This window comes from Notolepis coatsorum, assembly GCF_963971535.1.
Source record: "Notolepis coatsorum genome assembly, chromosome: 2".
Lineage (NCBI taxonomy): Eukaryota > Metazoa > Chordata > Actinopteri > Aulopiformes > Paralepididae > Notolepis > Notolepis coatsorum.
In genome coordinates this window covers 205,444,584-205,471,099 of record NC_140166.1, presented here as the reverse complement: position 1 = coordinate 205,471,099, position 26,516 = coordinate 205,444,584, and the positions used below count along the sequence as shown (strand labels likewise).

The 26,516-nt window shown below is 43.1% G+C and overlaps 1 protein-coding gene across 1 annotated transcript in view; it reads left to right on the top strand.

Moving 5' to 3' along the window:
* Positions 1-26,516, top strand: part of psmd1 (proteasome 26S subunit, non-ATPase 1) — a 122,200-nt gene that overhangs the window by 75,455 nt on the left and 20,229 nt on the right. Inside the window, exons 18-20 of the mRNA XM_084307803.1 lie at positions 7,691-7,807; positions 10,992-11,094; positions 23,164-23,333. Of these exons, the coding sequence (XP_084163929.1) occupies positions 7,691-7,807; positions 10,992-11,094; positions 23,164-23,333 (390 nt within the window). The remainder of the gene's footprint in view (positions 1-7,690; positions 7,808-10,991; positions 11,095-23,163; positions 23,334-26,516) is intronic.

The window sequence follows — 26,516 nt, the reverse complement described above, 5'->3', positions numbered from 1 at the left end:
CACACACAAAAAAACTTTGTAATTTTTTGGCCTACCGGTATTTATGAATAGTTTTCAAAGAAACGCTAGATTATCGATAGTATATGTGTACTTATGCACACTATAGAAGCGATCTGAAAAATATATTCTCATTTCCTGATCAGCGCGCACACACAGACACACACACACATGGGGCACACACTGATATATAGGTCAAAACTAAGGCTCAGGCCTGTACGCTGCGACGAGATCGTCGCAAATTGCCCCCTAATTTGGCCGGTGCGAATGAAAAATTATATCTACTCGCAAGCTTGCGAATAGTGATTTCACCCCTTCATTCGCATTTCACTACACTAACATTAGCCTACAACCAGGGCTGTACAGGCGACATAATGTTGCGGTTGTAATTTCATTAGACAGACCAGCGCGGACATTTAATAACATGCAATTTAATTGACACGAGCAATGGGCTAACGTTAGCTGGTGGTCCCGAGTGAAGCAGGGACGGCGGAGCTATAGGCTAACGTTAGCTGGTGGTCCCGAGTGAAGCAGGGACGGTGGAAAAGTGAGGAAAGGGGGTGGGTTATATTGACAAGTGACAACGCTTGACAACAGAAGTTTAAACATAACTTCATATTTATTAGTTATTCGTTTCTGTATATCATCCACTTTCCATCTCCGTGTTAGACTCTTCCTGTTTACATTAGAGTGTGACGTCATCACCTACGGCAGCTTAGACGATCAAAACGCGAACCTAGAACAAAACCCGGGGGGGGGGGGGCTGGCTCTCTTGTGCGTTCTCGCCCCCTCTCTCTCTCTCGCTCTCTCTCTACATTCAATGATTTAAAGTAGCCAAACGTTACAGACAGTATAAATACTAACTGGATAGTTGATGATAAACATTTAATTTCATTATCTGAAATATTCTAAAATCATTAAGTCTGCTATAAGCCATTATCCCTTTGTGTGTAATTATTATTTTCTCACAGTAGTATATATATATATATATATATATATATATATATATATATATATATGTGTGTGTGTGTGTGTGTTTGGCTAAAGTGGATAGAAAACACAGTACTGTGCAAAAAAAGGGCACCCAAGAGTTTTTATATAAATAGTCTTAGATGTAAATAAATTTTTTTATTAGTGTGTCAGTAGACTACTCTTAGTACATTTTCATTAAATTATTTTTTAAAGCATCTTCATGGTTTAATAATGCAAACATATGTTGCAGGGACTTATTATAATCATCATATTGGCGTGACTGTATGCATCAAAGGGTTAAATCAAGCATTTTAAGTGCTTTAGGAAATGTCAAAATATTGCGATATATATTGTGTATCGTGATATGGCCAAAAAATATCGCAATATCATTTAGAGGCCATATCGCCCAGCCCTACTATAATGGTAAAATAGTTATTAAAAAATTTGCCCCTAAAAAATATTCTTTGCCCCTAAATTTCTCATTTAGGGGCAAGTGTGCCCCTAGTGAAAAAGCTTAGCGTACAGCCCTGAGGCTGTCAAAGTTAATGCGGTATTAACGCGGTATCGCACGATTCTATTAACGCCACTATTTTTTTTAACTCGCGATTTCTTTTTTTGCTTTTTTTATTAGACTTCACTCAGGTTTATTATTGATACTCATTGATACTATGTTTGTTTCTGACACAAAGTGTGTGTGTGTGTGTGTGTGGGAGATAGAGAGGGGTGGTGAGAGAGATGAGGAAGGGGCAAGAGAGAAAGAGCTGGGAGTGTGTGTGAGAGAGAGAGAGGGGGGGGGGCGGGGGTGTGTGTTCTCAGCCCTTGTGTGGGTTAATGTAACACGTTCCTAACGTTTTCTTTCCCCTATTACCGGTATTTCATGCACTTTATTCATTGTTTTAAATTATTATTTTCTTTTAAGTTATTTTGTGCATCACTCTGTTTTGAATTTGATGCAAATTTGCAATGGGTCATCCTTTTGTGTTAAATGGCTGCATAAAGCAAGCATTTGTTGACTCATGTTGATAAGAGTATTAAAACTTGAAAAATATCAGTTTATGGTATAAAAAAGAAAATGCGATTAAATTGCGATTTAAGTCAGTCTAAACCAATGGGGTGCAGGCAGTTACACAGGGAGAGATGATAGGGGGCGGTATTTTCCCAATTGAGCTCTGAGAGAGTCTGCAACACTGGCGTGAGGCTCGATTGATGAAATATGAATTCAAATCGCTAATTAAAAAAATACGACAAACAAACGCTATATGTCGTTGGTGGCACTCAACTGACGGCATGAACTAACGACAAATCGCGTCCGTAGCACTCAAAATGTTAATACGTTTAGAACCGGGTTTCGGGGGACATCCCTAGTAGGCGTGTCCCCAGGGCCCTGGAAGGAAGGAATATTCTACATTGGGCCATGTAACAAAAAGCCTACATAGCATGTTATACGCTAACCCCATGTGTTATAGCATGTTATAAGTTAACCCTATGTGCTATAGCATGTTATGTGTTATAATAATAATAATAAACTTTATTTGTATAGCACCTTTCATACAGAAACTGCAGCTCAAAGGGCTTCACAACAGAAAAAAGACGGGCATAAAGTGCAGACATAAAATCTGTTTTTCACATTAGGATCTAACATCCCAACAGGCCACATTGTTTTTTTTTTTTTTTTTTTTTTTTTGCAAAACAAAATTATTAAAAGTCAGTACTCAATACATAATGAAACTAACAGTTAAGATGGCTAAAATGACATGCAAGCACAGAAACAGAAAGCAAAAAAAATATATAATAATACTTTACCGTATACAGTGTATATCCAACGAAATTACCAATTATACCAATGTCTTATACAGGATATACCCCTAATACCTGTTATCTAAAACCCTACACACATATGCTCCAGCTCGAACCCCCCCCCCTCCCGGACCCCTCTTTGGATACCCCTCTTTGGTACCTCCATTATCCCTCGCTCCTAACCAGACACTACCATTATAAGCTAGCTTTTATTCTCTCCACCACTTCTAACCACATTGACATTTTGGATTCATTGAGACCCAGAATTCTTGCTGTAGATATTTCTTGATAAATCACATCAAGATATGTAAGAAACCAAACTTTCCGGCACATTTTTTCCGGTTGAAACCAGCGTGATGCGATCAGCTTTTTAGCTACTGTGATACCCGATAAAACCAATCTCTTTAGCTGTGGATTTACTGCAAACTCAAAAACATCATTCAATAGTAATACAGAGGGGTGTACTGGTATATTCCAAGATACGAGTTTTGATAATTGTTGGGTCACATCTTTCCAGAATGCCTTAACTGGTGGGCAGTCCCAATACATGTGCAACAGGCCACATTGTTTATGGTTTGATTCAGTTTTAAATAGACAATAATAAAAAGAGTAAAATAGTGCCACAGAATCCAGCATTGACTCGTCTGTCCTCATTTATCCTTTTTCTTCTCTCTGTGGTCCTTTGTGTTTTTCCCCCAGTGGGTTATTTTCACTGATGGTGAGATGACCTATGACCTGCTGCTGGGCTTCTCAACGCTGCCAAATGAAAGCTTTATTTTCTAAAGCTTATCAGAGGCGAGCAAGAGCAGACTTGCTGAGCAACAGTTGTCAGTTTCTCCCGTCAATGCTAATGATGTCATCGGAGTTAATGGTTTTGGGTAAAACTACGACAAAGTTAGTCACAGGGGTGTTCCTCCTGGTGGTTCAGTGGGCGCTGAGGTTCATGCCTCATACTTATCATGTTGTGCAGGCCTGTACAGTGCGAGATATATCTCGCACGTGCTACAGCAACAGCGGTCTGTGCGATGAATGGATTTACTTCACTAGCACTGGTGCGATAGGGATTCGGTTCATATAGATACTCTTATTTTGAAAATCCTGTAGCGGGTCTCATTTCTGCCCACGCGCAGCTCCAGCTATAATAACTAGGCTCGACAGCTAGCAACATTCAGGTGCATATGATACTCTTATTTTGAAAACTCCGTGACAACTCGACGAGTCATATCCGCCCTATCCGTGCTTGCAAGCAGAGCAGCGTGTTGGTGCGCACTGCTGCTGCGTAACACAGCAGTGCGCCTACACGTCCCGAAATAAGTCCGTGGTGTTTTTTTTTTCTCGCAACGGGTCAAATGCATCTACATGCTTTGCACCGTCGCCATTCCTTTATGCGCACATCGCCCGAAATTAACGTTTATGTACCATTACAATCACTACAACGTTAGCAAGCTAACAAGCTAATCCTGATCACAGGCAGAGCCAGCAGACACAGTGTGGAAAGGGAAATGGGGGGGCACTCTCTCCCCTTCCCTGTGTGTGTGTGTGTGTGCGTGCGTGCGTTTGGAAAGACGATGAAGTCACTAGTCAGGACTCAGGACAGGAGTATATTATAGTAAACTGAGGATGGACAGATAATGTTGATATTCAAATATAAAAAATTTCGAGAGGAGTGGAAGTTTGAAGACAGACTAGACTACAATATGATGCAGGGGTGGTGAGTTGAAACAGTGTGTGTGAATGAATGAATGTAAACTTTATTTAACAGATTGCAGAATGGGTACAGTACAGTACGGCTCAATACACACAATTGTTAAGGGGATGCAGACCAGAGAAAGACGTTTGTCTTGTTTACATCAGGGTCCCCCATTGTGTGTGTGTGTGTCCCAACCGACCCCACTTCTATGTTTCAATAAATTATTTGCATTTAAAACTATTAACGCTGACTCATTCCTTCAGTCCACTCAAAATTATGCTAATATTCCTTATGTTGTTTATGATATTAATTGAAAATAGCATATGAGAGTATTACTATTATAGTAATAATAACACATGGCGATATACTAAATGACAGCCAAACATGGCACTGCAACTAAATAACACAAATACAATAGGCACATTTGTGACTGTTACAAATATAACATGTTTTATACTTGTGCTACAAGATTTTGGCCTGTGCTACAAAACTATCAACCTCTGTAGCACCAGTGCTATGTGCAAAAAAAGTTAACGTACAGCCCTGATGTTGTGGGTTTTAATGGACCTCGTCATCCCCCCCCCCCTCTCCCATCTGTTGTGGCGCTCTTCACTGTACTGTCCAGTGAAGCAGGAATGCAGTAAATATATATGAATATCTTTTTTTATATATATATATATATATGTATAAACCAAGATGGTGGTGCAACATACAAATCTCAGAGACCCTGCCACGGCCCAGGTTAACCCTGGGTTTAAACCCTGCCACGGCCCAAGGCTCCCTGTGATTTCTATGGTCTTAATGAAGTAAATAAATTGCAAGGAAGAGGAGAGCTGGCTCAAAAGACATGAAAGACCCGCACAGACAAATCGGACTAATTAGGGAAACTACTGCTGAAGTCCAAGTCGCCGAGCTGTAGCAGTACCCTGAGCGAAGGAGACTGAAGTCCAGGCTGATGCCAGTCCTCAATGCCACAACAATATGGGCTGATCACTCTCAGGTGGTGCAGCCTAAGCAGATTCACGGCCCATTACACCCTGTGCCACAGAGCACCAAAGGAAATGTTCTAGTTTCGGGCCGGGCCTGGCTGGCGGGTCAGCTCCAGAGCTCTAGCACCTCACCACGCCAGAGTAATGTTGTTGTGGCAGGAGAAGTGGGTCACCTGCATCCGTTATTCGCCCGGAGCCTTTGGATATTTTTTAATTGGAATGTTGCAGTTCTGTTCTGCCGTTCAACTTCAGAGGAAGGTGGTTTTAATGCAATTTTTTAAGTATGTCGACCTTTTCCGGTGAATTGGATTTTTGAATGTTTGATAATAAGCAGCCTCAGGTCAGCCTAAATATATACTGTACGTATTAAAACGGCGCAATTTGAAGATGGTAGTGTTAAAAGTGGAATACGAGGGTGGGCTACACTCTACCATCACCCTCTTTCTGTTTGTGTAGGAAACGTTCCAGCCGGTCTGAACCTCACTCAAACCCATTGAGAGGTACAAAGCATTTTCTAGCAGGTCCAGCGGTAAGAGGTAACAGTAGGAGGGCCTGGAGGAGCGCTGATCTGTGGTCTGTTTCAACCTGCCTCGCTGATCGGGCCTGACAGTAAATACCCCAATTTAACCCCCCCCCCCCCCCCCGACAACCAATCAGGAACAGGATGTGGTCAGCCCGGCGTTCAGGTAACGCTCAGACGTATCATCCCACTACATCGCTGAGCGGAGAGCGCCGGCTGAGCGTTTATTTTCCTTCCAGCGTGTCCGTCTTGTTTGTTTATTTTTCCTTGACTGAGTGGACGCCTCCCTCCTCCTGGAGGCGCGGCTTACAGTCATCGCTGGTGTGCAGCAGCTGAGTGAGAACAAAGCTGGGCAGGCTGGGGGAAGGGGGGCGGTGGTGGTCGTCCTCATTCATGGGGACCAGAACTCTGAAGAAGGCCCCGCCTTGGAAGATCATTCCAGGCGGCAGACTAAACCAGTGAGGACGGGTCGGAGGGTCTCGCCAGTTGTTAAAACGTCCTTGTTGTGACAAGTCACGAGACGGTGATCACTCCTCTCCTTTTCACTGGGGGACCTTTGTTTAAACCCGTGACTGATGGGGCCCATCGATGAGCTTCACTTTACTGTCGCATGGGATGAAACTTATCTGTGTATCGTCAAGCTTTTAGAACGGCTCTCTGCAGCCAACGCAGCTTGTGGTGAAGCGCCTCCCGATAAGGATCTGAAGTGAACAGGCCTCATGTTCTGTTGAGGGATCCCACTCCCTCTCTCTCTCGTCTGGAAGTGGGATCCCTGTGCCAAGTAGCTGGGGCTGACACCCTGCTGCCGGGGCTTTAGTCTTAACCCCTTCACTACCTCACTACAGACGGTTAACGGTTGGGTAGTGAAAGGGTTAATGTTCTGTAGTGTGGTAGTGAAAGGGTTAACCCTCTGTAGTGTGGTAGTGAAAGGGTTAATGTTCTGTAGTTTGGTAGTGAAAGGGTTAACCTGCTGTGGTGTGGTAGTGAAAGGGTTAATGTGCTGTAGTGTCATAGTGAAAGGGTTTATGTTATGTAGTGGTAGTGAAAGGGTTAACCTTCTGTAGTGTGGTAGTGAAAGGGTTAACCTTTTGTAGTTTGGTAGTGAAAGGGTTAACCTTCTGTAGTGTGGTAGTGAAAGGGTTAACCTTCTGTAGTGTGGTAGTGAAAGGTTTAACCTTCTAGTGTGGTAGTGAAAGGTTTAACCTTCTAGTGTGGTAGTGAAAGGTTTAACCTTCTAGTGTGGTAGTGAAAGGGTTTAACCTTATGTAGTGTGGTAGTGAAAAAGTTAACCTTCTGTGTAGTGTGTTAGTTAGGGTTTGGTACCATTCACATTTGAACCGATACCAGTACCAGTTCCTGAAATTCGGTATCTGTACCCACTACCCAGTGGTACCCAATTTTTTTTTTTTTTTTTTTCAGTTGTAAGAAATAAGTCCAAACTTCTCAATTTCAACATTGTTATTTATTTAGAACATTGTTATTTATTGTTGTAACACACCACACAAAATAAATCTCAATCATGCATTATGTTTTTCAATATCAACATTATAGGGCCATCCTCAATAAATATGACCAAACTCCTCTGACCTCGCCTGGTCTTTCAAAGACCCACATTTCCACTCTGGTTGGATGCAAGTTTCGCTGTACTGTACTTGTGCTGTATGATGACAATACATCTAATCTTGTGTTTTCATAAACTCTTTTCTCCTCCATCTCTCTCCACAGGAGGCCATCAACCTGCTGGAGCCCATGACCAACGACCCTGTGAACTACGTGAGGCAGGGTGCCCTCATCGCCTCTGCCCTCATCATGATCCAGCAGACTGAAGTCACCTGTCCCAAGGTAACCTTCCCTAAGGAGCTCCTTCTGTTTCCTGTTATGAAATTCACATTTGGACGGAATTGGATTGGATTTAGCAATGGACTGACTAGCTAAATGTTTCTGTATAGATTGGACTTGTGTTTAAAGTGTTTAAGTGACGATGGAGATCTCTTGAAAATGATGCTGTGTGGCATTCCCCAGGTTCTGCCAGGTCAAAGGTTATGCTGAGTAGGGTTGGGTACCAGTTCCTGGATTTTGTTATCGGTACCCAACGGTACCTTTTTTTGGTACTTAACTCTCCCTGTAATAATTTGTTTGTATTAATATCAGTTGTAAAATATTATGTCCAAACTTTGTTATTTATTTAGAATTTTTATTGATGTAACGCACACCACACAAAATAAATCGCATGATCATGTATTATATTTTTTAAATGTTTAAATATCAACATCTGGCCATCTTCAGTAAATATAATCAAACTCTTCTGATCTCGTCTGGTCTTTCCAAAGACCTAAGAGACGGGACAGTAATATATATATTTGTGGAAAAGGCTCCCTATTGTCTAGTATATTACACTCTAAACATGTAAAGTTACTGAAATCTGGTACTGATGTAATTCAGTCTGTACCCTTAAAAGTACAGAGTTTGGTACCCAACCCTAATGCTGAGTGGTAGTGCTGTGACAAACTGTCAAAAAGGCCTTTAGTTTTTGAGATACCCCTACCGGAGGTAGAACAAAACACAAGCATGTTTTTCCTCATCTCTAAGGTCTCCCATATATTAAATGGATTCTTGTATAAAAATATTTTACTGCAAAACTTGTTAAATTGATAGATATTGTTATACACCCCCAAAGGAAAAAACAACAAAAATATAGCCTGGCCGTATGGGAGTTGAGAAATATAAACTCATGTAGATTAATAATACAAGCTCCAAGAGGGGAAATGGAGAGGAAGAAAACTGAGGTTGAGATAGAATACTGAAAGTAGAAGGTGCTAGAGGACTTTAGAGGACACCACCAAACAGAGATGCATGGCTGCACTCCCTCTGCACACCATGCACTTCGTCCTAGACGTTTAAGACATGCCAGATATGTTTCCAAAGACATTGCATCTGCTCGGCAGCAGTCCTTTGAGCGGTATGTGAGATTGTGCAAGACATTTTTGATTTTTTTTTAAACGACAGACCATCAAGGAGGTATTACAGCCATGGCTGTGTTTACGCTATGGCCCCAGCCTGTGTAATTTCCCTCTCTCAGTCTACCACGTCTGTGGCGCTCTGCAACTCTCGTGTCGGCGCTAACGAGAGTGGCATGGCCAGAGAGTGGTGGGCGTGTGGCACCGCGGGCATACAGCCTTGTTTATGTACACACTGCTGGCTCTGTTGGACACCGCCTGCCACCTGGACTTCTTCTCCCTTGTCATGTTCGTGTCACAACGCATGCGGTAGACGTATACGCCAGCGTAAACAAGTCTCTTGACAGACCCTCTCTGGAGAATCTTTTTTTTGTTTGAAGCGAGTACATCATTAATTGCGGCGAGCTCATCAAGTCGCACTAACGTTTTGAAGTTCAGTATGACAGGAGAGGGATTTGGGGCTGTTGTGTTAAAATGGTGGCGTCCACCAAGTCAAGAATAGGTGGGTACACGTGCAGGTGGGTAGCTTGATTTAACCTACACCAGAAGAACTTTTGGTATGTTTTGGTTGCAATAAATGGTGATACAAATGTATGCTAGTGACCATTTAATAAATGTATTAACAAACGGCATTTAGAAAGCAAATGGCTTTTATATTCTCAAACATAAAGCTAAGCATATTTGGCAAGCCAGCCACACCAGCCCCCAATGCTAAATGTCCTGTAATAGCAAGGAAGGAACACATAGAATGGAGCTTGAAGATCTAGAATTAGCCATGGCACTCATGAAACCCGTTTTCCTTATCCTGTTCTTAACGTTATTTAACTGTTAACAATTGTTAACTTAACGCCAATTCTAACTGTATGCATGTTAGCTTAACACTGAGTGCCAGCAGGGGGCGCCAGAAATAGCGCTTGAGTGCAATGACAGAGCTCTCATATTTGCGAACGCATAAACTACATCTTAAATTATGGCTATGTGTATAATCTGGCCGTCGCTTATCAATGACTTGTTTGCAGTCAACATTGTCGAAACGGATTGTTTTTTAATCGGTTCATTTCCGTTTTATACCATTTTGAAAAACTCTTGTTTTTTGAAAGTTTCAGGAAAATATAAAGATTCTGTGATAAACGCCCTTTACTGGAATATTCTGGAATACACAAAACGTTGTAATTTTTCGGCCTATTTATGAATCGTTTTCAAATAAACGCTAGATTATCGATAGTATATGTGTACTTATGCACACTATAGAAGCAGGCTGAAAAATCGATGATCTCATTTCCTGATCAGCACACACACGCACACACACACATAGGGCACACGTTGATATCTCTGTGAAAAAAGCTCTGATTATCCTAAGACTGGTAAAATAGATTCCTTACCTCAGATCAGATGTTCTCCAAAAAGATTATTCCAATTCCTGATCGCCATTCCAAATATCGATTGCGTTTATTGATCCAACGCTGGGTACTGGAAATATGTATTCCACGCTGTTCTGGGGCTCGGCAATGAATCCGATCGTCTCGGGTGACTTGCCTGAGAAGTGAAATGAGGAAGCAGGATATTTTTTTCATGCGTTTCATTCAATCCATTCCAAAGGGGTGCAGTACCACAGGGAGAGACGATAGGGGGCGGTATTTTCCCAATGGAGCTCAGAGAGAGTTTGCAGCACTAACATGAGGCTAGATTGATGAAATATGAATTCAAATCGCTAATAATAATAAAATAAAAAATCTATCGTCGTTGGCAGTGAACGGTCAGCATGAACAAACGAGATATCTCGTCGTTGGCACTCAAAGTGTTAATGCCAGTTCTAACTGTATGCATGGTAGCTTAATGTCTGTTCTAACTGTATGCATGCTAGCTTAATGTCAGTTATATCTGTCTGTATGCATGTTAGCTTAATGTCAGTTCTAACTGTATGCATGTTAGCTTAATTGGAGCCTCAAAATGTTTCCCAGAAGACTTCCATGTAGAAAGTAAGTTCTTCTAGATTCTCACCTAAATGGATCCAACAGTAGACTCATGGTCAGACGCCACATTAAGTGAAGACGTCTTCCTCTCTCCAGGTGAACCAGTTCAGGCAGCTGTACTCCAAAGTGATCAACGACAAGCATGATGATGTCATGGCCAAGTTCGGGGCCATTCTGGCACAAGGCATCCTGGATGCAGGTCAGTGTCCACACACACACACACACGTGGAAAAAGACTGTCGGTCTACGGGTGTGTGCTGTTGACTTTGTGTGCGTTCCTTTACACTTCTCTACCGCCGCCCCGCCCGCTATGCTCTGTGGTCTCTGGATCCTGCTATGGTGCCTTAGTGCCTAGCGGGCTCTGATCCCGGGCCACATGGCTCTGTCCGTACCCCACTTGTGATTACTGTTTGCCCCGACAGCCTCCGTGTTTGTGTATGTATGTGAGTGTTTGTGGGTACAAGCACACAGCATGTGTGTTTGAGCGTGTGAGGTCCCAGAGAGCTGCTCATCACATCAGGACGCACACACACACATACACACATAGATGCACACACACCAGCATGCATGCAGATGTGTGTACATACTCCAAAAGAAGGCAGCAGCACCCACATTCTCTAGTGCTAACATTCAGCTTGTGCACTAAGGCAGAAAGTAACCAGAAGTCCTTCCTCCAGTGTTTATATAATGCTGTCCAAATACACTATCAGGTGTTGCAATTTTCCAATTTATTTGAACAGTGTTCACGCATGACACCAGGGGTAAGGGAGTGTTTTTGACATATTGTGACTATACACACGCAGGCCATAATTTACATAAATCACAGAAAACAAGAAGTCCCTGAATGGTGCCTCCTCACTCCACCTCTACCTACCACTATTGGTTTGTTAACCTGGTCCCATGATGCTTTTGACAGATTAACTATTTGGTGGCTAAGGGTAAGGCCCGACTCTCGCCTACTAACTATTAACGATTAATCGAAGAACTTATCATTTCATTACAAAGAAATCGTCCTTGATACAAACGAAGAACATCATTCAGAAGCACTAAACCAGTTCCAAATGTGCTGAAGGGATATTAAATATTAATTTAAACACTACACACTACAAAGGTTTAACGCTTTCACTACCACACTACAGAAGTTTAACCTTTCACTACGACACTACAGAAGGTTAACCTTTCACTACCACACTACAGAAGTTTAACCCTTTGTAGTGTGGTAGTGACGGGGTTAACCTACTGTATTGTGGTAGTGAAAGGGTTGATGGCTAGGTTAGGAGGGAAAGGTTTCCGATGGTACTAAGCGGTCAATGGCTTAAGTTCCAAAGGCTATAGTTTTCCTTATTTATACTTGTATGCAACAAATAATAAAAAGCAGTATTTCACTTTGTTAATATGAGAATTGAAGTTCAGTTCTGAATCTATGATAATCCCAAAATGTGTGACCTCAGATTTAATCCAAGGGGTTTATCCTCCCAGGTTCTTAATTAACGTTTCTTTTTTTTTCGTTTTGGGGCCGATAATTAGAATTTCAGTTTAGTTCTCATTTAGTTTCAGGATGTTTTTACTCTATTTATTTATTGCCAATAAGCAGTTGGTAATGGAGTTAATAGCTGTATCATTTGGTTCAGCAGATATGTACAATTGTGTATCATCTGCATAGCTGTGGAAACCTACATTATGTTCTCTGGTGATATCACCCAGTGGTAACATGTAAAGAGTAAAGGACCTAGGCAACTCCCTTGTGCAACCCATAGTTGTTGTTATATATCTCAGACATATGGCCTCCTAGTTTAACATAGAAATTCCTCCCTCTGATGTATGTTTTGAACCAGTTTAGCACATACTGTAGTCTGAGAAACCGACATGGTTTTCAAGACGATTGATTAGAATATCACTATCAATTGTATCGAATGCTGCACTGAGATCTAGCGGGATAAGGATTGAGATCTTATTCTCGTCAGTTTAGTCGCTGATTTATTTTGGTGAGGGCAGTTTCAGTGCTATGCTAATTTATATACCTATTTATATACTTTCATATAGCCCATATACAGGGAACAAAATAAGCACCCGCCAAGCGCCAATGGCCTGTAGATTTAAGGTTTGGCGAGTAAAAATGAGAGGTCTGCCCGCCACCTGGCGTGTAGTTCATATCGATACTCTTATTTTGAAAATCCTGTGCGGGTCTCATTTCCGCCCCAAGCGCAGCTCCAGTCATAATATATATGGCTCCGTCAGCTAGCAACGTTTGGTTCGTATGATACTCTTATTTTGAAAAAACCCTGTGGCAACTCGACGAGTCATATCCGCCCAGTCCGTGCTATTGTCTGCGGCACAGGTCGGTCAAGCAGAGGAGCAGCGCTACACAGCAGTGCGGCTATTTTGCGATCCGAAATAAGTCTGTGGTGTTTTTTCTTTCTCACAACGGGTCAAATGCATCTAACACGCTTTGCATCGTCGCCATTCCTTTATGCCCACATTGCCCGAAATGAACGTTAAATTAGCGTTAGCTAACAAGCTAATCCTGATCAGAGGCAGAGCCAGACTGGGGAAAGGGGGTGTGTGTGCGTGCGTTTGGAAAGACGATGAAGTCAGTCAGGAGTATATTATAGTAAACTGAGGATTACTGAGGATGGACAGATAATGTTGATATTCAAATATAAAAAAGTTTCGAGAGGAGTGGAAGTTTTAAGACAGACTCGACTGTCAATATGATGCGGGGGTGGTGAGTTGAAACGGTGTGTGTGTGTGTGTGTCCCCCGACCCCACTTCTGTTTCAATAAATTATTTGCATTTAAAACTATTAACGCTGACTCATTCCTTCAGTCCACTCAAAATGATACTAATATTCCTTATGTTGTTTATGATATTAATTGAAAATCGCATATTATATTATATATACCGTACTTTTCGCACTATAAGCCGCACCCGACTATAAGCCGCAGCAGCTAAATTGAATGATGTGTACATATATAAGCCGCACTGGACTATAAGCCGCAGGTGTTTTAATGTTAAAAATTATGTTTTTGTGTATGCTAGAATATTCCAGTAAATGCCATTCATCACGGAATCTATATATTTTCCTTGAAAACGAGGGCTTTTCAAAATGCTATAAAACGAAAATGAACTGATAAAAAAACATTCCCTTTTGACAATGTTGACTGCAAATAAGTCATTGATAAACGACAGGCAGATTAGACACATAGCCATAATTTAGGAGAGAGATTATGCGTTCACAACGCTATCATTGAAGTGGGTGCTGGCATTCAACAGGGTTTCCAATGTTAAATGGCTGGCACTCAAACTGTTAAAGAAAGTTGTATTTTTTTTTATTTTTTTTTAAACTAATTTAATCAGATTAATCACATTATTCAAATTGAGGATTTAGTTTGAGGATATTTATAATAAAAAAAAACTGACGAAGTTCGAATCCCAAAAACAGGCTTCGGGGACAGGCTTTACTGGCCAGTATGACTTACCGTACTTTTCGCACTATAAGCCGCACCTGACTATAAGCCGCAGCAGCTAAATTGAATGATGTGTACATATATAAGCCGCACTGGACTAATAAGCCGCAGGTGTTTTAATGTTTAATTACCATATGTAAGGAGTGGAGCCTGCGGCTTAATTTGACTCAACACGGGAAACCTCACATTTCACTTCTTCCATCACATTAAATCAGATGTTAGTGTGCTATAAACAACCAATATGATGTAGACTTGGTATCATATATAACCCGGACACGGAAAGGATTGACAGATTGATTGCTCTTTCTCGATTCTGTGGGTGGTGGTGCATAATAACAAGAATTAACTCATTTACAAGTTGTATTAAGTAAATAAGGGAACAGCTAAATAACATTTCAATGCAGTAAAAAAAAGCAATATTTCGATTTTCGGGTTTTGTCCACATATAAGCCGCACCGTTATATAAGCCGCAGGGTCGAAAAATGGGGGGAAAAGCCGCGGCTTATAGTCCGAAAAGTACGGTACTACCTTAGGGTCTTTACACTTGTATCACTGTACTTAATAATACTAACACTGCACATACATCGATGATCTGATTAGCATTATTACTCTGTAGTACTAATTTATAGATATACTCCAGTTTTATTACCTGCACATTGTATATTGCTATTGCACTTCACGGTTAAATTTGTACTCTGGTTAGATGTCAATTTTTTTTTTTTTTTTTTTTTTTTTTTTTTTGCTTGAATATTGTTTATAATCTTAACACAAATACAAAAAGAATCACGCTTTAAAACAACATTGTGCTTAGAAGATGCTTCTTTGAACGGTAAAGGTTGTGGGAGGGTAGGCGCATAATTTCTAGTTTCAAACAGTGATCCAGTTTTTCCTCTTGTAACACTTTATGAATGAATAAATGAAAACTTTATTTAACAGATTGCAGAATGGGTACAATACAGTACGGCTCAATACACACAATTGTTAAGGGGATGCAGACCAGAGAAAGACGTTTGTCTTGTTTACATCAGGGTCCCCCATTTTCATTTCATATTGACATTTATGACATACTCAACATACATGACATTTGTGGCATAGGGACATATAGGTATTTAGTACTGATACATTTGTGACATATACGGTATTCAAATATACAGTACTGTTACTCATAGATCCCGACAGAGCACATACACATGACGGGGAGGGGACTGCACACCAGGCGGGGGTGGGCGGGTGGGAGAGCAACACACATATACGGCGGGGAGAGAACACACACATGCGGCGGGGGAGGAGACTACCCACCAGGAGGGGGCGGGGGGCCCGGACACCCACGGTGGCCAGCCCAGAACCGCAGCCTCCCGCAGGTGCTCCCCAAGAGCGGCCCCGAACGTGGGCAGGGATCCACACTCCCCCACAGCCTTGGGTAGGGCACTCCACATTGATGTGGCACAACCGCAAAACGTGCCCAGTCCCCCGTTTGAGCCGAACCTGGGTCCAACACGACCTGTCGAGCTTCCCCTGGTGTTGTGGTCGTGGCACCCACCGACCCCTGGGAAGCACCTTGACATGTACATGGGTACCCTAGTGGCATAGTGTATCTTGTAGACCAGGCCCACCGCAAGTTGCCGCACTCTGTCGTCCACTCCAAGCCATCCCAGGCTGTCAAAGTGTGCAGGGGTGAGGTGGGTTCCAGGGGCAAGGCCAAGCAGCAGTCAGACTAGTCCGTTCCGCGATGCCTGCAATCTTGTCTTTAGCGCCCTTGAGGTGCTCCGGCACCATGAGGTGCAAGCATAGCCGCAGCACCCCTGAATGAGTGCTCCCGCCAGAGTCCTCAGGGTATTCTTGTTTACCAGAGAGGAGATCCGGTACAAGAATCTAGTTCGTTGGTTGACTTTTTTTTATTACATTGGATGCCATTCCATCACAGGAAAGATTTGCCTCCAGGATGGAACCCAGGTAGGTAATTTCATCTTTCCTTGTGACAATATTGTCACCCACTGTAACTGAGAAGCCGTCGGTCTTGCTGAGTTTGTTATTTGAACCGAAGAGAATGGACTCTGTTTTGCCCATGTGTAATGATAGTTTGTTATCAGCGAGCCACATGCATGATGTCAAACTTTTTTGTCGATGTACTGTACTTGCTGTATAATGACAATACATTTTTTTATTATCTTTTTCCCCCTTTTTTTCTGTTTTTCTCCCCTCCCAAGTTGTTATGCCAATTCCCAATCCCCTTCCTGGTCGTTGCGCACTCTACCCCCTACCGTCGGTCTGGGAGGGCGGAGACTATCACATGCTTCCTCCGACATGTGTAGCCAGCCCACCACTTCTTTTCACCTGGCAGCGCGGACTCTCACTGGGAGAGTGTAACGTGTGGAAGGTCACACTACCTCCCTCCAGATCCTTCCCTCGCTGTGCAGGCGCCCGACCGAACTGTAGGAGTCGCTGTTTACAACGACCCGGACCCACCCACCGGCTTCCCTCCCACTGACTGCCAATCGAGCCAGTATGACGTCCGGCCAAGCCGGAAGCAACGCTGACAGCTGGATTCGATACCAGTGTCTCTTGCGTTGGTGACGAGCGCCTTGTCCGCTGCGCCACCCAGCCGCCTTAATACATTTTTAATCGAATCTACTTAACGAGTCCTGTGGTCTGAGTTCTGGACGATTTCAGAGCAAAGCGGAACGCAAATGGGAGTCTTGAAACCAAATACTTTTAATCCACAACACGCAGGCGAAAGGGTTCCTATTTCTAACACAAAAATCATCGTCCTCCAGCATTTGGGTTCACTTGGCACTATTTAATTTTTTTTCTTGAAATAAGTCTGTGTATTACTACGCGCTGGAGCTGTTACAGGTAATGTGGCCTATCGGCTGTTTCACAATTCTGGAGGACTGTGGTGGTTTTGTTTTGGAGGTGGCTAACCCTTTGCCTGCGTATTGTGGCATGGATTTTCTTGTGGTTTTCATGACCCAGTTTCTGTCATTTGATGCTCGTCTAAAGTTTCCCTGCTTCGCCAGGAGCCAGAACTCCTGACCACGGGACTCGATAAGTAAGCTAACTACACTACTGGCAAGTATTTCATACTTACTGTCCAGAAATCCGAACTATCCCTTTAATGTGACGCGCAGAAGCCATTACACCGGTTCCTGACAGGCAGCGAGCGAGCGAACTGGAGACGAAATCACACGCGACACTGTCCTGATATGACGCGGCGCGTGTCCGAGTGTGTGTGTGTGTTACCTGGAAGCACGGACAAAAGCAGCCTGCGATTCTCGACCAATTAATGCCTCTTAATTCCTCCTAGGGGCGGGACTCGGCCGCGTAATCGCTCAACTAGAGACACAGCGAGCGAATATTTGAGGGGGGAACGACATCACCGCTCAGTTCGCTGTCGCTCGCGGCAGGTCAGGATAGTCTGATTGAAACGAATACATTTTAATAATTTTCGCAATCACGCTCGCTCGCGTCGCTACCTGTCAGGAAGGGGTGTTAGGCCTTGGTTTCATGATCTCTGGTGCTCATAAAGACCCCTGTCATGATGACTGGGGTGGAATGATGGCGAGTGCACCAGAGCTTATCAAGCACTGTATATTTCAATAGGACGCAATCGAATATTTGTTTATTTCAGTCTACTCTTTGTGTGGACCGCTCCCAGTAGCCCTGCCGCAGTGATATATTGCGGGGGATGTTCACTTTCTCTGATAAGAGTTTGCATTTGTCGCTCCCATCCTTCCTTCCGTGCTCATTAGCTAGGATTTAGACCCGGAAGCTTTCTCTCTGCCACATCCCTGGTCCCTATTACCAGACATACCCTCATGGATTCATGTGCTGCAAGAATTGACTAGTTCCCTCTTACACCGTGTGGTTTTTCTGTTGCAAGTGTTTCAAGAAAACTAATCTTTGAGTTTTGAAGTGGACTTTTTATATATATATATATACCACCACAAGTAGCCTAGTTGTTGTTGTAGTCACATAACACCATCTAGGAATCTAGAAATTAACCCTCCCAAGACTCAAATCTCACCACCTTCCTTCCACGGATAAACCAAAAAAAGAAATGGGGGGGGGGGGGGGGGGGGGGGGGGGCTAGCTCGCTCGCTCCTTCCTCCTCCTCAGCAAAGTGCTCTGAACCTCCTCAAGTTTTTAAGAGACTCCTAAGCACCCTATCATGGTGCTGCAGCAGCCAGCAGAGAACGTGTGACTCACTCAGGCCGCCAGTAAATCCACTGGATCGGGACGTTTTAATGCCAGTCGAGCTGTCAAAATAAGGCACCATGACCCCCCGCTAAGTTGTATTTTCGGTTACCTCAGAAAAGCGGAGCAGTCGCAGAGCAAAGCAACGAGCCTATGATCTAACCGCCGTTGTCTGTGTTTGATTTCACTCTGGAACCGGTTCCATTGCTCGCAGCATCGACGCCGTCGGCTGGAGGGGTTACTCCTTAGTAACTGGTTGTTTTTCACGGGAGGTTTTTATTGTACTTTTCTCCAGGAATGACCTCTTCCCCAGTCGCTCGTCCCCCACGCGTCTCTTTCCTCCCACGCGCTGCATCCTCTACCTACTGCCCTCCCAAAAAGGTTCTATTATTCTGCTAGACCACTCCTAGGCCCTGCCATTGACCCAGTCTCCCTTCTATCTTGTCTGACTCCCCCCCTACCCCCCCCCCCCCCCCCCCCCACACACGCACACAGAACAGGAAAAGGCGTCTGTCTCTCACACTCGGGCTGCCAGATCATTGTCGCAGTGACATTTTCCCCTTCTGTCTTCCTCTTAATCCTGTTAAGCCAGAGGGTCATAAATTACTAAATGGAAACCTGACTGAGATCTTTGGCCCCGGGGCAGTGTTGGAATTAGCCTAAAGACCCCGGTCATGATGACTGGGGTGGAATGATGGCGAGTGCACCAGAGCTTATCAAGCACTGTATATTTCAATAGGACGCAATAGAATGCTTGTTTATTTCAGTCTACTCTTTGTGTGGACCGCTCCCAGTAGCCCTGCCGCAGTGATATATTGCGGGGGATGTTCACTTTCTCTGATAAGAGTTTGCATTTGTCGCTCCCATCCTTCCTTCCGCTGATGACCTTGTTCTATGTGTGCATTATTTCTGGGCTGGACTCGCTGAAGATGAGGTACGTCTGCCAGATGCTTCCCAATCTCACTTCTCACTCAGTACAATCAGGACTTCAGTACAATACAAGCGTTCCAGGACTATCCCAAACTGATGAGGAACCACCTCCAAATCTAAAAACAATGTGGTTGGATTGGATATCAAATCAATTCAACCTTTTAAAATTTTCATCCACTGTTCCAGGAGCGTCCTAGACGCAGGTTTTATTGTCCCCCGGGACGTCACGACTCTTATTGTCCCCCGGGACGTCACGACTCTTATTGTCCCCCGGGACGTCTCAACTCTTATTCTCAAGCCCTGGTTATTGGAAAAATAAATGAAGAAAAAACACTCCATATTGCAAAAGCTTTTGCTATGTACATATTTTTTTTTTTTTTTTTTTTTTTTTTCTCCATTTTCCTCCGATTTTCTCCCCATTCCAATGTTAGTCGTATGCCAATTCCCAATCCCCTTCCTGGTCGCTGCGCGCTTACCCCCCACAGTCAGATCATCTGGGAGAGTGGAGGCTATCACGTGCTTCCTCCGACACACGTCCAGCCAATCAACCGCTTCTTTTCACCTGGCAGCGCGGATCCTCCCTGAGAGGGCGTAGCGTGTGGAAGGATCACACTATCCCACTCAGGTCCTATCCGCGCTTAGCAGGCGCCCCGACCGAACTGTAGGAGTCGCTAGGGATGGGTATCGTTAGGATTTTATCGATACTACTACTCTTATCGATACTGCTTAACGGTTCGGTACTTTATCGATACTCTTATCGGTTCTTTTTGGTTATTTTTTTGCAAGAAAAAAAGACAATTAATTAAGAACAGAATCAACATTGCTTTATTATTTATAAAAACAACTTTATAAATAAGTATTATAAATAAATATAATTTCTTCAGCAACAGCAGCAGCAATGTTCTTTTATATAACTTTATAAATAAATATAATAAATTAATATAATTTCTTCAGCAACAGCAGCAACAATGTTTTAAATGTGTCTGACTCTGAATTATAGACTTTTTATAATAAACAACAAATGCAAAAGGCTAACAGAACTGTGACACTCGTTCACCCTATCCTCTGTCATCCTTCCTCTAGCTGCTAGGGAGAAAGGACTTTGGGTGGTGGAGGGAGGTAGAGGGAGGATGTGTGGTGGCCCTGGGCTCACTGGGCTGGGACATAGTGGCTGACGCCTCAGCTTGACGATCTATAAAAAGTTTAGATTGTAGTATTTGTAGCTAAACAATTGTTTTGTTTATTAGCCTATTTGTAATAATTCGTTATTAGCCTAGGCAACTCCGTATCTTGGGTTACGGCTGCAGTATGCAGATGGAACACTGTGCGCAAGGCAGTCGAATACGCGCATTTCTGCACACTAATATCATGTTTTGCCAACAGATGTTTTGATAAATTGATTTGCTCGTATTGCCACCCTTACTGGCAAATGTTTTGTTGCACTTGTGGCAACGTGCATTGTCGGCATTGACCCTTGTAAAGTATATCCATACTTTAGAACGCTTCGCTCTATCCGCCATGATCACGACTCAGTGCATGCAGAGCTGCTGTCTGTGTGCAGCGGGGCGTCGGGGCACTTTCATTAAGGAGTACCCGTATGTAGTACCCGTATGTCTATGTGTAGCACTAGCGAGCGACTCGCGAGGAGTGTGTGTAATAATTGACTCGCTGGCTGCGGCTCGCTTCTCGTGCAGAGACAGAGAGGATCGTTCGCAACTTTTAAATAATAATAATAATAATAATAATAATAATAATTTCTCTAGAGTATCGATAGCAGTACCGAGGACGTCAGAGCTTATAAATACTCCGGTATTTTCTAATATAGTACCGGTTCCCGTTTAAAACCGGGGTCCGGGGGGCATCCCTAGGAGTCGCTGTTTACAACGACCCGGACCCACCCCGCCAGCTTCTCCCACCCTCTAATACAGCCAATTGTATTAGTGTGAACGGCCAGCCAAGTTGGTGACAACCCCGGAGCTGTGAGCTGGATTCGAACAGGCGAATCCAACTCACAGCTCCGGGGTTGGTGACGAACGCAATCTCCGCTACGCCACCTAACCATACATATTGTTTTATATTATAGCATTGATATGAATTTGTGGTTGAGCCCTACCAAAAACTACTGTTCCAGATCAAGACGTTCTCACTAGCATTAGAGGTTAGCACCTAGACCCATATGGTAGGGAAATGGTTGCATATAAATGTTATGTAAATGTATGCCACACATTGTAAAAAGGACAGATGTTAACTCCTGAATCCCTGTTCTGAAATCTTTTATCCAGGCCATAGTGGCACAGACATAGTAGGCCTTTTGCTGATGGGACATTTACAAGTGTCTCTAATCTCTAATGTCTCAACTCTTGTCTGATGGTGTGTTAAGCGGTTTCAAACTAATTTCCTCTTCAAGAAAACGTGCCTTAATAAGAATTCCCTGTCGGGGTGCCTGAGAAAGGTATCCTGTAGGTCAGATATGTAGCCTTCCGTGTATATAGTACCTACTTCCGTGTGTGTATAAGGGCTCTAGTTCAGGCTCTGGGGCCCATTTCTCACTGTGGTTGTATTGAAAAACAATAAGAGGTGGACAACAGATTCCTGGACTTGACAGATCCCAGCCCCTCCCGAAACCTCGCAGTCATTATGGACTCCTGGCCCGGGATCAAGGAGAATCGGACTCACTTACACTGGCCGATGAGCTTCTCGAGGGGGGGTTTTCTGTCTCGTCTCTTACCCTGTTTTAATGACTGTGATCTCATGACTCGTGCTAAAAGCTGAGCTATGTTTTATTGGGATTAAATGGTCTGTCCGTCTAGTTTTTGTGTTATTGAGATTGTAGACTAGTGTTGACGAAGGATCTCAGTGGATCTCATCTGTATCATCTTTCTTAATTTCCATTTGTTGATCTTAATCTTTACCAATTTCCATAACGTTTGATTTAAAGTAGCCCAGGGCTATAAATGTTTAAAAACCGTGATAGTGGAATGGTAGCCTCATCTGTCCAAGCAATTATAGTCTTCAACAGATTATAGTCTATAGTAGGGTTTGTTACCGTTCACATTTGAACCGATACCGGTACCAGTACCAGTTCCTGGAATTCCGTATCGTTACTTAACTCTATGTAATAACAAAACATTTCATTTCAGTTGTAAAAAAAAATGAAGTCCAAACTTCTCAATTTCAACATTGTTATTTATTTAGAACAATTTGTTATTTATTGTTGTAACACAACACACACAAAAAATCGCATGATCATGTATTATGTTTTTAAATGTTTAAATATCAACATTATCTGGCCATCCTCAGTAAATATGATCAAACTCCTCTGACCTCGTCTGGTCTTTCCAAAGACCCAAGAGATGGGACAGTAATATATATATAATATTACACTCTTATACCAAACAAAATTAGCTACCGATTTAGTCTAGCGTGAATCGGTATGCTGTAGTACTGATGTAATTAGGTCAGTACCCTTAAAAGTACTGAGTTCGGTACCCAGCCCTAGTCTATAGGGACATCCAGGTGGGCCACACCACATACTTATGACATCATTGGTCCAAATTCAGCCCATGGCCTTTGTAACGTGTTGATCTCTCTCTCGCTCCCCCCCCATCCTTCCTGTCTCAATTGTCTAATGAAGGAGGAAATTAAATGCAATAAATCTTCCATTCTGTCCGGTTCAGGTGGCCGTAACGTGACCATCTCGCTGCAGTCCAGGACGGGCCACACCCACATGCCATCAGTGGTGGGCCTGCTGGTCTTCACCCAGTTCTGGTTCTGGTTCCCGCTCTCCCACTTCCTGTCGCTGGCCTTCACGCCAACCGCCATCATCGGCCTCAACAAGGACCTGAAGGTACGTGAGCGTGGAGCGTGTCTGTTTGGTGGAAGGTTTGTGTGTGTCCTGGTTTGCTAAGAAAGATATGCACATCCCAATACCCAATAGGATTGGTGCTGGATCAAAACAATACCGCAAACTGTTTTCTCCCTAAATCTTGATCGTACTTTACGTATCCGCATGAGTCCGCTTTGTTCAGAGTGACGTAAATGTCACCATCCGCCTGTGTCCGTGCAGACCCCTATGCTGATGTACATGCACAGCCCAAAATTACTAAGTGCACTGACTGCACATGTTCCTCATATTGTAGTTGATATACCTATGCATTAAAACAAGGTTTTCCCCCCGCAAATCTTTGTTACATCAATATTGGGCTGTCAGAACAGTCTTACATTTGCAGGTTAAGTATTTAATGTTCACCATTGTCCAGGAAATGCACTTGTATTATAAGTTGATGCAGCTAGTGATCTATGCATTTAAACTAGGGCTGACCTTCGAAGCTTTTTTTGGCAATCGAAGCTTCGTGGCCGAACTTCGATTTTAATTCGAAGCTTCGAGAGAGAAAAAAATATATATATATATTTTTTATATATTTTTCTATCTTATGTTGTGGGACTTGTACAGCACTTTGGTAAACTTTGCTGTTTTTAAATGTGCTCTATAAATAAAGTGGATTGTATTAATTAATTAAGTAGCCCCTTTCGTGACTGTGACGCAGCCAACAAGGTTTCACTCGGCTGCGCTGCCTGGGTGCAGTGGGGCTGCTCTCACAACCAACGACATGACATTACATAATTATGTTGCAACCTTCGTCTATCAAGCAAACAATTATATTATATTTAATTTATAATTATATCAGACAATGCACCTACAAAAGCAGATGATTACAATTAAATTAGCCAACTTGGTAACACATTAGTCATAGCAGCATAGGCATAGCCTTATTAATGTTTTGTGTGGCGTCGCCGTCATGTACAACGATACTTAAATTTTTTAGGTGATTTGACAAAGTTGTTGTAGAGTTGTGATATGCCATTTTCTTCTGGCATATCTGGCACTTGGCTTTTTGGGCATTGTCTTTGCATATTTTAAAGTGTAACCACACGTCTGATGACTTCTTCGTCGACATGTCTGCTGCACACGTCCTTGTTGTTTTCAACACAGATAATCTCCGTGCTTGTGCCATCGAACGAAGCTTCGAAGTATTTAAGACAGCCCTAATGTAAACAATCATTTATTTCAGCGAATCTCTGTTATAACAAGATTGTGTGAGTCGGATACATATTGTGAACCTTTTAGGTGGAAAAAGAGAGTTTACTGCCGTTGTGGTATTTAAAAACGATGACTGAAACGAAGCTGAAAGGCAGGAGCGGCGATGCAGGCGGTGGAGAGAGAATGCCAGACCGAGGCAGACCCTCAGCTGTATGAACCATGTGTCCGTCCGGTACCCCAGCGATCCACCAACAAGGAATGCGGAAAGCATGTCTGAGCCTTAAAGAGCCTATCCTGACCGCAACAGCCCTTGTTGTCCTTGTTCTGGCACTGTCCCGATACTGCCCCCAGCCTTGAGAGGTGCCACTTTGGTTAAACCCCAAATACACCAGGGATTAACTGGATGGGGGTGTTGGTGTTCCTATTTTTTTTTTAAAGGAGAGGAGTGGGACAGTAGTGCTTTAATGAAGGAATCTTACTGCATCTTGTTTTTGGTTATTCTCGCTTTTTTGTATTTATGTGCGAGTGCAGCCAGAGAGCCACTCGCATGCCTCACTACTCTCCTGCTCCTCTATATTTTTCCCTCATTTTTGTGTTTTTTACATTTTGTAATTTCGTTTTGTATATTTTGTATAGTGCTTGGTCTTTATTCTTTTTACCCTTTACTGTATGAAGCACAATCTCGGGAGATCTCATACAGAACCAAGCATTTCACTACAATGTACATGTACCTTATGTGACAAATAAAACAGAACTTGAAACTATATCACAGTGGAACCTGGTGAATGATGAGGCGACACATAGTGGAAACCCTCCCTGGTCACTTTGTTCAACCAGAAAATGTGATTGAGCCATTTAATTTCCCAGAAGCGATGTGATTTTCATCGGCACGCTCCAGAGACGGCATCGTGTCCGTGTTCTTATCCGTATGTGTGACTTGGATGAGCGGTGAAGAATGCTTAGGGCGATCCATCACAAAACGACGATAGACGGTATTACCGTTCCGTTTGGTTTTGTTTTTAAATTAGAACCAGGTGGGGCAGGCAGAGAAATGAAGCGAGCGCTCTCTGTCCAGCAGCAACAGAGCTCTGCATCACTTCTCAAGCCTGGCGCCGTGTCCACAGACCCCCAGAGGCACCAGCAGCTTTAAGTTGGATTTTTCAAAAACATTATTAAAAAAGAAAAAATGGTTCATGCCTGAATCTCAACAACTAATCTGTATTTCTTTTGGGCCTGCCAAGTGGTGTTCCCGGCATGGCATCGGTAAAAGTAACACCACCGCCACGTTCCTCTTTGAAAATACACAAAGTACCTGTGGAGGGAAATATCTTTTATTATTATTATCTTTTGAATCCATCTTAAAGCCACTGCAGCCTCCGAGAGTCTGTGTAAAACCTCTGCAGCTCGTGCACCTGCTCCGTAGCAGCCTTGCTGATGGTTGGTGACATATCCGTCGGTTCCAAAAGAAGTTCATCCTTCATCCCATTAAAACGGACATGAATCTGGCGGAGATGGACACATAATCAGCCCTGTCCAACAAACTGCTATTCCTAATTGAGAAATAATCAAAAAATGTACAGTCTGATTTAGGTCTGTTACCATGGTAAAATGTTTACAGTCTGATTTAGGGCGGTTACCATGGTAATATTTAGAGTGTTGCCACTTGTACGGTTGGTCTGCCATCAGTCCCAAATAAAACGTTGTTTGCCACAACATAGTATGTGATCGATTAGCATGTAAATACAGTATGTTCACTGATTTGGGGCTCAGTGCCATGTCCACACAAGAAATCCCTGCCCACACCAACAGTGTTTTAGAAAATCTCTCCTTCCACACAACTCAAAAACACTCATGAACAGACCTGAAGGGAGGCTGCAGGGAGCTCTCTGCGGCCCTGATTTGCAGCGAAAATATTCAGTTTTCAAAAGTATCCGTAATACGTGTTGACGGGGGCCATTGGTCATGATGTTAATGTTTTCCAAAAGCTCA